Consider the following 17,290-nt stretch of genomic DNA (forward strand, 5'->3'; position numbering starts at 1 on the left):
GTATGTGAATGATATTAGGTATAATCTAACAGTAACATTTTTACTGTTAAATTATACTTAATATCATTCACATACATTTTCCTTTTGCAGAGCACAACTTCCTTGAGGTGATACTCCAGATGAAGACAGTTTTCCTAACGACCCATCAAATTTATCAAATTATCATTTTTGGTAGAACATTAGGATATATTGTATATTGTTTGCATCACATATACATGTTTAAGTCAGTTGGTATGTGTCCTAGTATGTATGGTTTTGTATGAAAGTGGTAAGAATGTTGTGCATTTGTTTAAGTCTCTGTATGATATTATTGTTATGCTTTTTTATCGTGAATATATGTTTTTTATAATGCATTCAAAATAATTTTTAAAAAACTACTATTGGAAAAAAAATCGTATTTTTTCTACATTTGTAAGTGTCACTATTGTGTTTCCCTTCTTTATGATATAAGGGTTTGTTAATTTTTGAAGTAGTCCTAGAATATCTACATGATTACTGTGGGTTCTGTGCACATGCTTTACACACTGCCTCTAAGATAAGCCTCACTGCTCGTGCCAAGCTACCAAGGCGGTGATCAGGGGTTATTTAGGAAGTGTAACTCCCTTATCCTGACTAGAGGGGAGATTTTTGCCTGGCTTCGACCTGTGCCCTATCCTACCAGAAATCCCATTTCTAACAGAAATGCATAATGTACTGTTCCAATTGCATATGTTCCCACCCCCATTCAGTATCAGATCTTGGTTTCTGTAATACATCTCCAATTGGGACCCACACACCATACGGTTTTTCATACAGCCCACAATGTTTCTGTCCCTCTTGCTAGAGTAAAATAGTCTATGCAGAGTGCTAAACTGTTCCTTGGATTAAAGGCTGTATTATATCAAACACGTCAAATAAAATAAATGATAAATTAAAGCGCACGTGGAACTTGAGATTTGCCATCTGTTGAAGAGGCGGAGTCAAAATGGAAAACTCAAGTTGCAAAAACAGTGCTACTTTACCTACTAAACATAGCGCCATGAAATTGATACTTTACAAAACAAATGAATACATGACTTGAGTACTTTGGTGGGACTCTGGTGGGAGAAGCAACAATGTGCGTATAAGCGCAAACCGATGGGCAATCTAGGCAACCAACTACCAGACAGCACTGCAATCTATCACAACAGATAAAGTAGTTCCTACTTTAATTATATATGGAAAGGTGTGCCAACAGAAGCACAGCGGTTGCTGTCTTGGCCAGCCAAGGCAATTGCTGCTGTCAAATAGTACATTTTGGAAGAATATCCAAGTGCTGATAATCGTGAGTGATCAGATGTGTGGTTACTTTTCTTGAATAAAACCTGAACAAGTGTGGCTTGGTCTCCAGTGACCATGATAGATGCAGTAAGACAAAGGTATGGGACAAATTGGCAAAGCAGGAGTACTAAAAAACGTAATCCACTCCCTTAGATTTGTGACTTTCTTTTGCATTAACAAAGGATATCAGAAGTACTCCTGTACATCTATAGCAGACATAGATCCCCAACTGTACTAAATATAGATATGGTCGATATAGTCACGATGGGTCTCACTGTAAGAAATTTACACGAGGTACATTAGGCCTCCAGAAAGGCATATTTGTGTTGTGCTGTTACTGGATCCACCTACGGATGCAAGATTCCAATTTCAAAATAAGAACTAAATTATTATCAAGTGGTGTCTTCCCAGTCTTTGGCCTTAGCTGCTATTTTTAATATGAATAAACGTCTACAGGCATAACACCCCTAAATGTGTGTGTAGTGCTTCACACTCACTCTCTGCCTGTCAAGGGTGTGTCACAATCACTGCCACTGAGTGTGGCGCCACGTTACAATCTTGGAGTGTGGTATCACTTGAGTGTAGAGCCAGGGTGACTGAATTGCATCAGAGAGTAGTGCTACACTGGCTTCACCGTGTTACAGTGTGTTGTCAAGGCACTGCCACTGCATCTGACTGTGATGTCATAATCCCTTGACTACATTTCAGTGTGTGTTTACAAACACTTCATTGCATTTAAGAATGGTATCACAGTCACTCCTGGACATTTTGGAGCAGTGTGGCACTCACTCCACTTCACTTACTTGTGGTGTCACGTCCACTTCTGCGCGTTTGAGTGCTTTGTGATAGTTGTTGTCCTACGTTTAAATGTAGTGTCGTCAGTGCAATACAATCGAGTGCGATGTCACAGTTACTTTATTGCATTTTTGTGTAGTTCCCACATTACTCCCCTGCACCCGAGCGTGGTACGGTGTCTCGGTTACTTTTCTGCATTTAAGTGTGGTGCCAAAGTTACCGCACTGCATTTGTGTCTGTTGTCATGATCACCTCGCTGCATTTGAATGTGGCGTTCATTACTAGACAGCTTTAGAGTATGGTGCGATGCCACATTTCTTCATGGCATTCGAGTGTGGCAGCTTGGTCACTTCGCTGTATTTGAGTGTGATGTTGTGATTACTGCAGTGCATTTTGTTGGGCTGTAGCAGCAATTTCAGTGTTTTTCGGTGAAGTAACACAGTACTTAACTGCATTCTGTTGTGTTGGCACAACCATTCCTATGTAACTTCAGAGTGGTGCCACAGTTACTTGAATGTGCAGGTAGCACGGTAACGTCACAGCATTCGGCTGGACTGCCACAGCCTTGGCACTATATTTCAGTGTGTATCACAGTAGGTTTAGTGCACTGGTACCACTGCATTCTGCTGGACTGCCACAGCTTTGGCACTATATTTCAGTGTGTATCACAGTAGGTTTAGTGCACTGGTACCACTGCATTCTGCTGCAGTGCCACAGCCTTGTCACTATATTTCAGTGTGTATCACAGTAGATTTAGTGCACTGGTACCACTGCATTCTGTTGGGCAGCCACAGCCAATTGACGTATTTCGGTGTGTATCACAGTAGGTTTAGTGCACTGGTACCACTGCATTCTGCTGGACTGACACAATCTTGTCACTATATATTTCAGTGTATATCACTTAGGTTTAGTGCACTGGTACCACTGCATTCTGCTGGACTGCCACAGCCATTCGCCGTATTTCGGTGTGTATCACAGTATGTTTGGTGCACTGTGCCACTGCGTTTTACTAGACTGCCTCAGCATTGTCGCTATATTTCAGTGTGTATCACAGTAGGTTTAGTGCCCTGGTACCACTGCATTCTGCTGGACTGCCACAGCCCTGTCACTATATTTCAGTGTGTATCACAGTAGGTTTAGTGCACTGGTACCACTGCATTGTATTGGGTTGCCACAGCCATTCGCCGTATTTCGGTGTTGTGCCACAGTTACTTTAATGCACTGGTTCCACGGTTACTGCCCTGCTTTCTGCTGGCATTGCCACGGTAATCTCGGTGCAGTATGACAGCCATTTCAGTGCATTTCAGTGTGGCGTCCTAGTCACTTAACTGCATGTTAAGTGTGGTTTTGCAGCCACTTCCTGTAGCTTCGTGGCTTTTGTGGAAATCGACTGGTTGACTTAAACCTTCTCCAGTCTACACAGCTCTCAGACTTTTAAACATGGTATATCGCTGTGGACAACAGAGGGCGCACCACCTGGGTTGAAGACCGGGTAGAACTACATAAGCCAAAAGAGAACATGGTCATTGCACTGCACGAACTCCACATCATATAACGTCACTTCCTGCAACATCAGAAGATGATCTGCGCTCTTAATTCCACCTGGCGGAGAATACCTTGGAGACGACGACAGGAAAGTCAGTGGCGACGGCAGATCAGTGTCAGGGAACCAGGCGAGGGACTTGGTCTCTGGCTATAGGGCGGCCACGTGGGGGGTTCTACGGGCCTTCCATAGCTGCGTCATTTCCGCTCTGTGGCTTTTCCGGGCAGAGCCTCCGTTAGAAACCACTCCCAGCGCTTTCCGCTGCTGCAGTGTGGACTGAGGCCTGGTCAGAGGGGCGGGCGATGTACCGCGCACCTTTAAAGTGCGGGGTGGGAGGCTGGAAGAACATGGCAGGCACTGCCTGGCTTTATCACTATCACACACGTTTGAACCTTGTTGATAAAGCGCACACATACAAATCGTGCACAACTCAAATTGGCCCACACTCCTTGCAGTATGTGAAGAGCCCCCCTCCACCCCCTCCCCCCACACACACACACACACAGGCCCTCATATCTCACAGATATTCATAGTCTTTAGACTGCATGGGAGCCCCTGGAATGCGTGCCCCCTACTGTCCTCCTTAGTAATGTCGGGGCCAGGCACGACAAACTGTGGGGACGCCTCACGCCTGTTCAGAAAAAACTTTGAACGTTATCATCAATTTCTTGCAAGTTCAAGCACCCGTGATGCCAACAATGCTCAATTATATGTTGAAAACTTTGTTGATATATGTGATGCGTAAAATGCTTAAGGTGGCCCTGGGCAGAGAGACATGAAGTAAAGGTGGGCGGAGCGGTGTAGATAATGAAATAGAATAGACAGAAGTCAGATAAAAAGTTCACTTCCCCAGGGGGGGCCCTTGGGGGTGGGGGCCCGGGGCATTTGCCCACTTTGCCCATGCCTTAAACTGTTGCTGGGTGTCCCTGTACTACAGTGCCTGTTTTACGCCCCAGTGTAATATGCTATTTATTCACTCTTTTCAGTTGCTCACAGTAGTGGCGGCCTCTAGGGGTCAGGATGCCCACTCTCCTTCGACAGTGGTAGGAAACAGCATATAACTCTCTGTCGGTCTGCACAAAGGTGCAATCTCATGTGTTAAAAAGTAACACAGAAGCACAACAGAAAGGTCAAATAAGTTGTTGAAAGTGGTTATAAATGTTTCTCTCTGTAGATTGTTTGAAACACAATATGAGCTTCGGTAACCAGTGAAACTACATTAACCGCAGGAATTTTCATCACTGCATTTATATGAAGACGTATGCAAATGTATGTGTATTAGTATACGTGCTCTTTTATTCCACATTTATTTGCACTGGTCACTACCCAGTGTGTGTTTTCAGTGCACAAAAAGCAGTGGGATAAAACCCCATATTTTACAGTAACCCAGGAAATAAGGGAATTATTTCACAGGTTCATGTGAAAAAAAAAATATGGCTTTCAAACCATAATGTGAGGCGCAAACCAATCAGTAAAACCAAAACATTCTCATTTCAACCAATGTCTGTTGTTACCTGCACTTGAGGAAACAGCTTCAACGACCCCCCACCCCCCTTTTTTCTGGCAATGTTTTTTAACACACAGGTATGTAGATATTTGTCCTAACATTCTACATTAATAACTACATAATTAGAGATGTATCTAGTCTTTTTTCGACACAGAGTGTAATCTAGTATGCCGTTTACTGCTCTCAAGTAACAGTTTCCTATTGGAATAAAAATAGGGAGAGAAAAGATTGAAATGGGTGAGTAACTAATGTAATATAGGTGCGCCCCTCTTCAGTTCCAAATAATCAGTGCTGAGTGCTATATATAGGTAAGTCAAAAAGTACTTAAGTTTGGTGATAGGCAGTGAGGAAACGCATCACCCCATGATCTCCAATAAGAAACACATCTGTGCTCCCTGTTAATAAATAAAGATATATACTTGCATGTATATAGTATCTCCTTTATTCAAATAAAGAGAGACTCTTAATGGTATGCAAACATCCATATAAGTACCCGTTTCAAGCCAACTGCCCCAAAATAAACATGTAATATAAAAAATACATAAAATGTATATGTATATGCATTGTCGGATGGTGTATTGCCATATTTGCGTTCTGGTGGCACACTGGCATTTACACAACACACAGCCTTTAGTCAAGTGGTTTTTGGGAACCCCTGATGACAATGTAGGACCGTATTGCATGGTTGGTCATTATGTATCCTCGCATATTACACACCTGGGAGCTTTTAGTGCAGAAAATGCAGTGGTATAAAAAAAACTATAGTTTGTGGGTCTCTGCTAAATATGTTAAATGCATCACGGGTCCACGAGAAATATGGAAAACTTATTTTACCCCCCCCTGGAATTATTGCCTATATCATCATAATGACTACCCCAAAGACTCTGCAGAGCTTTACTAGTGCCCGTGGGTTCATCAACATTCTAGTCACGAAAGATAAACAAAACCTGAACATTCTTACCCTGCACCCGTGACCCTTGTTAAACGCACCATTCAGAGACCAGCCCCAACAAGCCCTCCCTTCTCAAGACAGGATGTGTTTTTAACACCACGAGGGTATATTTTCACAAATGTTTACATTCTTAACTTTATCATTATTTGTATTGTCCTTTTTATTCCCATAGCGTTGTCCGACATTTAACTCACTATTTTTAATAAATAATTTACTATTTGAAACAAGTACCTTTTTTTCAAATTAACTACCGCAAACTGTAAAAAGTGCATAATGAACGACATAAAAACAAGGTCCCATATCGCTCTCTCGGGGTTCTGGTGGCCTTTGCACCCGAACCCCGGCCTCAATGACAATGTTGGACCCTCTTACACGGTTGGACATGTAATGAAACAAACACCCACACATACAACACACTAATAACCACAAAACACAACTCCATTTCAGGTTTGAAATAAAGTAATGCATGCCAGCCGTAGTTATTATTTTCGCATGAAACGTAAAACACCTGCAAAGTGAAGGCGTCGTTTTTTTCGAACCCGGTGAAATGTACAACCCTTCACAAGAGGCATGTGTCGTTCCGCGGCAGTTCAGTGGATGGGACGCTGAAACGGTCGAGGGCGCTTTAAGACCAGGAGTCATGTGTCTCTTTGTGTGTTTTTGGCAACTGCAAACTGCTGTGGCACCAGCCGGGCCTCAAGTGCAAGGTGGGGAAGGAAGCAGAGGTGCAGGTGTAGAATAAAGAAAGGAGGGGGGAGTTCCCCAACCTCCCTCCCCCCTTCCAAGTTTCACTTATTCCAGCAAAGATGCTGTCTGTGTCTTCATCATGTATACACGCGCACGCGCGCGCGCACACGCCAACCATCACTCACGGGTGGGTGTCTGGAAGCTGGACCAGCCAGACAACATATATTTATTTATAAGCGAGACTCCATATAATAAAATCGGTACCAACAGCCCCTCCGAGACAGGCCGGGCCGCCGCTGCCGGGCATTCACTCAGGACACGTTAAGTGAGGCCGGCCAGTGAAGGGTACAAGCGTCCTGGCAGGGCCGGACTGACAGCACATCTTTCAGTGCCACAACGGAGCAAGGTCTAAACATCTCACTCTCCCATACACCTTTATGTACAAATCAGAAGCCAGGGAAAGGGTGCACTTTTACATATATGTCGTATTTTTATATTTAGCAACCCGGAAGCGTGCGGTTAAAATAAATAAACACGCGCACAATGGCCGGTGCACCGATACAAGGGGGGGGGGGGGTGCTTTATTTACCATCCACCGGCTGTTTATATTCCATCAGCACTTGTGAAAACAGCACAGTAACAACGGGTTATCATTTGGAATATATCTATGGCGCGAAAAATTTATAGAAAAATGTAAACAATGCCGATAAAAACACCTGAAAATGTTTGTTCTGAGGGAGTCGATGCGCTGTAGCACCGTCTATGAAAAAAACGTGATTTGGCCAAGTGAATAAACAACAAGTTATATCTTGTGCGGCGTCCCATTCTCCTCAGAAAATTGAATTTATTATGTATGTGGGGACTGAAGTTAACTGCGGAAGAGATCCTTAAAAACAGCCTCTCTGCTTCCCCCGAGCCCGGCGCCTGGTCCAAAAACCACACGCCAAACCCGCCAGTAATTCATGTACCTCCCGGTGATGCCTCCGAAAACTTGCAGCTGCACCTGGGCATTTTTAGTTACGTGGATGAAATATCTCCTCGGCGGCCTCTCGCCCGCGAGTGACAGCAGAGAGGGGTTTAACGGCGACAATAAGGGCAGATCTGAGTTTAACGTCTCGCTCTCTACCTGTCTCTCCCTCCTGCGGGTATTAATGGAAATGATAAATTCGTTAGCCTGAAAGCTGCGCGTCCTCTGTACCAGCCGGGCACGATTATAAAGGAAATCCGGCTAATTAATGCTTTCGAACGCCTCTAGAAACACCACCGTTAACATCCCTAGCGCTCTGCGGCCACCTCGAAGCGCCTTTTAATAAATCCTAAGGGGGGTCGCTATATCTAAAAACGAAGCGCTGAGAAATCCCCCCACCGTTAAAAAGGCAGCCAAACGCAAGTTCACGGCTCATTTGCATGCACATCATAGCAAAAAAAATCAACAAATACCAGTAAATGCAAAAAAAATAACAATTTGAGGACAAATTACTATAGCAGCGTTATAATAATAATAAAGGTAATAATAACAGTAATAACAATCTTACCTGGGAGCTGCCGTTCCCTGAATAAACAAACAGGACAAACGAATGTAAAAATTAAAAAAGCGAGATAAAGAAGAAATCAAAAAAGAGGAGAAGTGTACGTTTTTTCGTTGGTGCTCTATTCGCCTTGATGCAATAAAGCCCGGAAGTAATGCAATTTAAAAATATATCTGTGGCCAAACAAATAATGGGGGAGAAAGTGACAAGTGCATTAGGCATTATAATTCACGCGGGCTCCACCTCCCTGTCCTGCCTTCTAATTAATGGAGCTCCAACTTGCAGACGCCTGCATTGGCCAGCCAGAGAGTGGAGGAGAGAGAGAGAGGGCGGGAGCGGGAGAAGGGGAGAGGGCCAAACTGCCATTGGAGATAATTGATTACCTTCCAATCAACAATAACTTGTTAGCAATAGTCAATTACCCCGTCTCTTCGCCGTTCCCCCAGTCTAAGGATCAGCGCTCCCCTGGCTTGCTCCAGCCCTTTTGGCAAAGAACGCGAACTGGGGGATCCGAACAAGAGGCGATCCAGGGACCTTCTGCATCCTGAAAGAGGGGAAGTGGCACAGGAGTGCGGCGAGAAGTCCTCGTGGGCGCTGGGCTGGCTGCAGCGCTCGACTGCTCCATGGCAAACCCACCCACTTCTTAGGACAGATCTGTGACCTGGCCGAGTGGCCTCTGGAGCTGCTTTTGGAAGAAGGCTGGGGGGTCCCCTCCGAGGAGCGGAGAGAACTTTTCTGGTGGCGCCAAGGCTCCCTCACAACAAGAAGGGGATTGCTTGCTTTTTTTATTTATATTTGTTCTTGGTGGCTGTGCACGGACTGTGAGAGTCGAGCATGACTTCCAAGGAGGAGTCCAAGTCCTCCGTGGTGGAGGAGCGGCGGCGGAGCCCCCTGGACCACCTGCCACCCCCGGCCAACTCCAACAAGCCCCTGACGCCGTTCAGCATCGAGGACATCCTGAGCAAGCCGTCGGTGCGGCGGAGCTACGGCCTGTGCGGGGCGGCGGCGCACCTCCTGGGCGCAGAGAAGCCCCCGCCCGCGGGCCTCGCCCTGTCCGGCCGGGCGCTGCTCTCACAGACGTCCCCCCTCTGCGCCCTGGAGGAGCTGGCCAGCAAGACCTTCAAGGGGCTGGAGGTCAGCGTGCTGCAGGCGGCCGAAGGTAGGTGGGACCTGCTCGCTTCTCCGCACTGGACCCGGGGGCAGCGGGACCCGGTGCCCCTGGGGGCCGCGTGGCGCGTGGATGGATGGATGGATGCTGGCTGGCACCTAGATCAGGGGTCTGTGGAGAGAGGCACACTGGGCGCTGACGGAAAGGCAGCACTCACACCTTAATTTAAGGGTGCACACACTGTCAACTCTTCCTGCATTAAAAGAATCAATTGCAAACATGTTGGCGACTCTGCATCTTGCCACATCCCTTTCTACAAAGGGTTTTCAGACTAGAATTGCAATTTTGAAAGGCATGCTGAATTTTTTAATTGACATTGTGTGGCAGTTTCCAATCCACTAAAACGAAAAGAGGTAGGGACTTAGGTGCAGTTCACCCAGTCCTGACCAGTGACTTAGTTGTGTCATGCGCTGTCACGGAGCACACCCCCGTCATCACTCTGTGTGTTTTTTGGAGAAAAGTACAACTCTTTAGATCTGGTGAATGTATCTACCTGTAAGCGTGGGCTGCGTTTATTTTTATCTTTTGGTTGGAGGTATAGGTGTATTTTTCAATCCTGTCTTGAACGAAACACGGGTGATTCAGCATTTTAATATGTTTCACATACTTGGGGATCAAAACACACTTGCTGGCCAATTACAGTTAGTTTGTATTGGATCCCGTGTGGGGATCAAGGTGATTTAAAACTTGTTCAAGGAGCTGTTTTTTAGGAAATTGCAGATGATTCCATGTAGGACAGGAAGTGGTTGTTGGCTTTTAATGCCTTCAATTTATATTTTCAGCTCCCAAATCGGCGTTCCTAGTTTTCAGCTTGGTTTATATAGTCCAATTTGGTACCCTTGCCTCCTGTGCAATGTGTGTACCTGCTCCTCTGTAATGATTACTGTGTGCATATCTCCCCTTTGGTGTGTTTACATGGACCTCACTCTGTTAGCAGCATGAATGATGTTATTGTAAGCGCCTGAGTGTGTGGCGGAGAAGTGTGTGCATCTCTCATTTGGTGGTATGCTATGGCCTTACACTCTGTTTGCAGCTTGGATGTTGTTATTGTGTGTTTGTGTGTGAGGGAGATGTGTGTACACCACTTATTTGTGTTATTGCATGGCCTTACGCTCTGTTTGCAGCTTGGGTGTTGTTACTGTGTGTGTCTGGGAGTTATGTGTACATCCTTCATTTCGTGTTATTGCATGGCTTTACACCCTGTTTGCAGCTTGGGGGTTGTTATTGTGTGCGTCTGGAAGTTGTGTGTACATCCTTCCTTTGGTCTTATTGCGTGGCCTTACACCCTGTTTGCAGCTTGGATGTTGTTAATATGTGCATCTGTGTTTTTGTGTGTGGGAGTTGTGTGTACACCCCTTCTTTTGTGTTATTGCCTGGCCTTACACTCTGTTTGTAGCTTGGGTGTTGTTATTGTGTGTGTCTATGTGTTTGTGTGTCTGGGAGTTGCGTGTACATCCTTCCTTTGGTGTTATTGCCTGGCATTACGCTCAGTTTGCAGCTTGGGTGTTGTTACTGTGTGTGTGTGTCTGTGTGTTTTGTGTCTGGGAGTTGCGTGTACATCCTTCCTTTAGTGTTATTGCCTGGCATTACGCTCAGTTTGCAGCTTGGGTGTTGTTACTGTGTGTGTCTGTGTGTTTTGTGTCTGGTAGTTGCTTGTACATCCTTCCTTTAGAGTTATTGCATGGCATTACACCCTGTTTGCAGCTTAGGTGTTGTTATTGTGTGTGTGTGTCTGGGAGTTGTGCGTCTATCGCTCCTCTGGTGTCATCGCATGGCCTTCCGCTCTGTTTGCAGCATGTTTGTTGTTATTGTGCGCGCGTCGGGCAGCGCTCGCCCATCATCTCTAACCCTGTCCCCCTGTGCCCCGCAGGAAGGGACGGCATGACCATCTTCGGCCAGCGGCAGACCCCCAAGAAGAGGCGGAAGTCCCGCACCGCCTTCACCAACCACCAGATCTACGAGCTGGAGAAGCGCTTCCTGTACCAGAAGTACCTGTCGCCGGCCGACCGCGACCAGATCGCGCAGCAGCTGGGCCTGACCAACGCGCAGGTCATCACCTGGTTCCAGAACCGGCGCGCCAAGCTCAAGCGCGATCTGGAGGAGATGAAGGCCGACGTGGAGTCCACCAAGAAGCTGAGCCCGTCCTCGGTGGAGAGCATCATCTCCATCTCGGAGCTGGATCAGCAGTCGGACGGCGGCAGCAGCCGGGGCAAGTCCCCGGCCCTGCTGGGCCACCTGGAGGCCGGGGCCCACCTGCAGCTCTCGCCCTCCTCCCCGCCCTGCAGCTCCAAGGACTGCACTGACGACGAGGACGACGACGTCGAGATCGACGTCGACGACTGAGCCCCGCCACTGCCAGGGGCTTGGCACAAAAACTGCGAAACTTGACAATTGGCGAGCCGGGCATGGACGGTGTCTGACGGACCGCGCGTGTCTGACAGGACCTCGGAGGCGGACACCAAGGCAGACCCCTTTCAATAAAAAGCAATAAGCAATACGGGATAAAAAGAGACAAACTATCTCACCCACGGCTGCCACATCAGGTAGTTCACATTTTTGGAATGGTGCAATTGTGTACGGCTTCTTGTAAAACAAACATTTCGACATTATAAATATATATATTTTTTTCCTTTCCGTTTCCATTTAAAAAAAACGATATTAATTTGTACGAAGCACAGAAAAAAAATTACAAGTCACAGATATACCGAGATATGATTTTTGGCATTTAATTTATGCTACATTTAAAATGTATGGTTTTTTATTGCATGTTTTCAGAAGTGCACGGGTCTATTTTTCATTGTTAACTCCTTAAATATCGAAGGGACATATACTCATGTGTAAGTTTAACTGTATGCTTTAACTTCTAGTTTCTATATTTTTAAATTCAACCTCACCCGCTGCCTCGCTTCGTCCAGATGTCTGCGTTTGCTATTTCTATTCCTCTGCTTTTATTAAAAAGAAACTTTCATATTTTTTCTTATGAAGGTGGCTGAGAGAAAAACAAAAATGACAATTATTTTATACACTTTTTAGACTTTTTGCATGATGTAAGCGGCACATCCGAATATATTTAAATTGTATGTTATGAATAAAAAACGTGTACAGAAAATGTTTGTTTCAACTGTAAAAAAAACATAAAATAATGAAGAAATCATGTTATTTAAGTTAACCTGCCAGGGACACTGGCGGTTTTATTTACTTATACAAACTGTACAGAGAGCTCTTTTCAATAAAATTATTATCCTTTTCTAACATAACTTTAATGTCTTTGTTTTAAGCGGTACACATATTTTTTTTATTAAATGTGTAAAATATTATTTGTACAAATGTTTTCAATCCACGTGGCATTTTCTTCATCAGTTAAAATGCAAATTATTTTCTACGAAGGAAGACAGGTACTGTTTTTATGTTCCTTGAAGATGGAGGGGATTTCGATAATATATTTACATTTTCAGGCATGGTCGGCAATCTATTTTTGCGCCGCCGTGAAAGGAAAGACATGTACTCTCAGAAAGGGGCTGGTGTGTCCAGCAACGAAGCATCGCTAAACCACCACAAAGTGCTACAGAAAACCCAGTCCCCCTGCGTATTGGCACATTTTGGTGCATTGTTCCATAAAAGTGGGTTTCGACAAACTATATACCATATTGTCAGTGTTTGTTCTTTCTCATAGCCCAGACTGTGCAAGCAGGAACAAAACCAAACAAAAACAAAAAGATCTTTTGCACAATGTGACATATATTGCCTTTTATAACTTGTTTTCCCCTTTTAAAGCGTGTCCTGCCTTTTTGACCCATCGACGTGTGTTTTCCCATTCTCTGCCAAATTTATGTGAGAAAAACCCAATCTGGTTTGAGTGGGAGACAGACAGAGAGCGGCTGACAAAAAAAAAAAACAAAGTGGATGCCAGCAAAGAAAAGAGAAAAACAGGCAGTTTTGGGCCAGTTTCTCCGAGGGCTGTATAAATCTCCGCGTCTTTGGAAAAAGAAGCTTGGGGGGGCGGCTGCCATGATTTTTTTTTCTCCAGCGTAAAGCGTGAAAAGTGGGGACAAATGAGGCCTCCTCCCCGGGGTGACGGGCCACAATGGGCCTCGGCCGCCCCCCCGCCGGCGGCAGTGCTGGGACAAGCGTGGCCCTCCGCCGAGCGCGCAGGCCCACCGTTTGGAGGCCATATGCTTTGCGCATGGCCCCCACGGCGGGCCCGCCACGGTGATGGATCGGGTTCAGGCCGCCCATTGACTGTTTAACTCGGCCTGACAATGGCCGGGGAGGCGGCGCCCCGCTCCCCGCGCGCGGGGCATCTGGGCCCGGCCGTGGGGCCTCCTTTATCCGGCCCCATTCTCCTGCCACTCGGAACAAGTCTATGAATTACAATGGGCGGCCCTCGCCCTCTCGCTCCCTTTCGGGAAGAGCACTTGTCTCCTCTTTTTTGGGTGGAAAAAAAGATGTGTTTGACTCCTGTCCAGGTCTCCCCCCGCAAGGCCCTCAATCTTGCCCATAAGTGTTTTTATGCTAAGCAGCGCACTCGTAAACGTCCCCGAGCCGCTGACATTTACTCCGAGGGCCTCGTTAAGGGCCTTTATTTGTTTTGTTTTCGGCCTTCTTTCTCTTCTCGCCGCTGCCTTTTGCTTCTTTTGTCTTGGGCGCGTTTAATGAGGCTGAAAACACCACACTTCAAGATGGTCAAAAGGCAGCGCGGCACAAAGAGGCAGAAAGGGCTGGAGTTAATTTGAGGGAGTGCCTTTGTGCCAAGTGTGCAAACAGAGAGATGGGGAGGAGAGGGGGAGAAGGTGAACCCGGGGAAGTTGGGCACACGTGGCAGCAGGGACAGAGAACTACCCTCTGCTCCCGGAGGGCCAGCATGCTGGCATCAGCGCTTTCCTCCCGGGATATTGTGTAGCTGGGGGAGGCACTAAAGATGCCCCGCGGCGCCCATCCGGGCCAGTCTCTCGCTGCCTTATTCCCCGGACTGGCATCGCTACTTGTGCGTTTATTGTTCCAAAACGTGCACTTTAAAACGAGTATTCTTCGAATATCCCCGGATTGGGTGACGCACTACGCAAGCGCTGTATGTCAAGGCACCTGCCACAGAGCTCTGCTCATCTGACTGTGCGCACTGAACCGCGATGGGTAGGCCCGGGCTTTCACACACATGACTCAGAGTACCATATCATTAATGCACAAAAAACTTTGAAGTCCACCCAAACCAAGTAACATTATTCCAGGCGCGCAGCTTCCAGCCACCTCCGATTTTATCAGATAACAGAACCGAGGTACAGGAAGGCCAAGTGGTGCGTCCAGGATCACAAATGTAGTCAGGAGGGACGCCAGTGTCTTTGGTACCCCCCCCCCCCCCCGCCCCCCCCCAACTTACATGCTCAAACTCAGCACAGAACTAGTCTCTGCCTCACACCCCTCCACGACCCAGTCAGGTGGCATTCGGCCTCCCAAATCAAAGTAACTTGGGAGTCTGACACTGAAATATTATAGAACTATATTAAAAGTAAAGGGAAACTCACTCCAGGCCTGCCTCAGAGTCATGTTCGTATGTTTGAAAGCACCAGGGAACTCACTCCAGGCCTGCCTCAGAGTCATGTTCGTATGTTCGAAAGCAACAGGGAACTCACTCCAGGCCTGCCTCAGAGTCATGTTCGTATGTTCGAAAGCACCAGGGAACTCACTCCAGGCCTGCCTCAGAGTCATTTTCGTATGTTTGAAAGCCCCAGGGAACTCACTCCAGTCCTGGCTCAGACTCATGTTCGTATGTTTGAAAGCACCAGGGAACTCACTCCAGGCCTGCCTCAGAGTCATGTTCGTATGTTCGAAAGCACCAGGGAACTCACTCCAGGCCTGGCTCAGACTCATGCCCGTATGTTTGAAAGCACCAGGGAACTCACTCCATGTCTGCCTCAGAGTCATGTTCGTATGTTCGAAAGCACCAGGGAACTCACTCCAGGCCTGGCTCTGAGTCATGTTCGTGTGTTCGAAAGCACCAGGGAACTCACTCCAGGCCTGGCTCAGACTCATGTTCGTATGTTTGAAAGCACCAGGGAACTCACTCCAGGTCTGCCTCAGAGTAATGTTCGTATGTTTGAAAGCACCAGGGAACTCACTCCAGGTCTGCCTCAGAGTCATGTTCGTATGTTTGAAAGCACCAGGGAACTCACTCCAGGCCTGGCTCAGACTCATGTTCGTATGTTCGAAAGCACCAGGAAACTCACTCCAGGCCTGGCTCAGACTCATTTTCGTATGTTCGAAACGCCAGGGAACTCACTCCAGGCCTGGCTCTGAGTCATGTTCGTATGTTCGAAAGCACCAGGGAACTCACTCCAGGCCTGGCTCAGACTCATGTTCGTATGTTCGAAAGCACCAGGGAACTCACTCCAGGCCTGCCTCAGTGTCATGTTCGTGTGTTTGAAAGCACCAGGGAACTCACTCCAGGCCTGGCTCAGAGTCATGTTCGTGTGTTTGAAAGCACCAGGGAACTCACTCCAGACCTGCCTCAGAGTCATGTTCGTATGTTTGAAAGCACCAGGGAACTCACTCCAGGCCTGGCTCAGAGTCATGTTCGTGTGTTTGAAAGCACCAGGGAACTCACTCCAGTCCTGGCTCTGAGTCATGTTCGTGTGTTTGAAAGCACCAGGGAACTCACTCCAGGCCTTGCTCAGACTCATGTTCGTGCGTTTGAAAGCACCAGGGAACTCACTCCAGGCCTGCCTCAGAGTCATGTTCGTATGTTCGAAAGCACCAGGGAACTCACTCCAGGCCTGGCTCAGAGTCATGTTTGTGTGTTTGAAAGCCCCAGGGAACTCACTCCAGGCCTGCCTCAGAGTCATGATCGTATGTTCGAAAGCACCAGGGAACACACTCCAGGCCTGGCTCAGAGTCATGTTTGTGTGTTCGAAAGCACCAGGGAACTCACTCCAGGCCTGGCTCAGACTCATGTTCGTATGTTCGAAAGCACCAGGGAACTCACTCCAGGCCTGCCTCAGAGTCATGTTCGTATGTTCGAAAGCACCAGGGAACTCACTCCAGGCCTGGCTCAGACTCATGTTCGTATGTTTGAAAGCACCAGGGAACTCACTCCAGGCCTGGCTCAGACTCATGTTTGTATGTTTGAAAGCACCAGGGAACTCACTCCAGGCCTGTCTCAGTGTCATGTTCGTATGTTTGAAAGCACCAGGGAACTCACTCCAGGCCTGTCTCAGTGTCATGTTCGTATGTTTGAAAGCACCAGGGAACTCACTCCAGGCCTGCCTCAGAGTCATGTTTGTGTGTTTGAAAGCACCAGGGAACTCACTCCAGGCCTGGCTCAGAGTCATGTTCGTGTGTTCGAAAGCACCAGGGAACTCACTCCAGGCCTGGCTCAGACTCATGTTCGTATGTTTGAAAGCACCAGGGAACTCACTCCAGGCCTGTCTCAGTGTCATGTTCGTATGTTTGAAAGCACCGGGGAACTCACTCCAGGCCTGGCTCAGACTCATGTTCGTATGTTTGAAAGCACCAGGGAACTCACTCCAGGCCTGGCTCAGACTCATGTTCGTGTGTTTGAAAGCACCAGGGAACTCACTCCAGGCCTGGCTCAGAGTCATGTTCGTATGTTTGAAAGCACCAGGGAACTCACTCCAGGCCTGTCTCAGAGTCGTGTTCGTGTGTTTGAAAGCACCAGGGAACTCACTCCAGGCCTGGCTCTGAGTCATGTTCGTGTGTTCGAAAGCACCAGGGAACTCACTCCAGGCCTGGCTCAGACTCATGTTCGTATGTTTGAAAGCACCAGGGAACTCACTCCAGGTCTGCCTCAGAGTCATGT

At 47.2% G+C, this 17,290-nt stretch overlaps 1 protein-coding gene and 1 long non-coding RNA gene across 2 annotated transcripts in view; one reads left to right on the top strand and one right to left on the bottom strand.

The window, feature by feature from the left end:
* The window catches only part of LOC147711955 (uncharacterized), a 216,337-nt gene extending 207,783 nt beyond the window's left edge, over positions 1–8,554 (bottom strand). Inside the window, exon 1 of the long non-coding RNA XR_015295730.1 lies at positions 8,319–8,554. This is a non-coding gene — a long non-coding RNA (uncharacterized LOC147711955). The remainder of the gene's footprint in view (positions 1–8,318) is intronic.
* An 81-nt stretch (positions 8,555–8,635) lies between these two features.
* Positions 8,636–12,726, top strand: LBX1 (ladybird homeobox 1). Its single transcript, XM_086920265.1, has 2 exons — positions 8,636–9,471; positions 11,351–12,726. The coding sequence occupies exons 1-2, from the start codon at positions 9,147–9,149 to the stop codon at positions 11,821–11,823; spliced, it is 798 nt and encodes a 265-aa protein (XP_086776391.1). The 5' UTR covers positions 8,636–9,146; the 3' UTR covers positions 11,824–12,726.
* Positions 12,727–17,290: the final 4,564 nt, after the last annotated feature.

Source organism: Lissotriton vulgaris, chromosome 5 (assembly GCF_964263255.1).
Source record: "Lissotriton vulgaris chromosome 5, aLisVul1.2, whole genome shotgun sequence".
NCBI lineage: Eukaryota > Metazoa > Chordata > Amphibia > Caudata > Salamandridae > Lissotriton > Lissotriton vulgaris.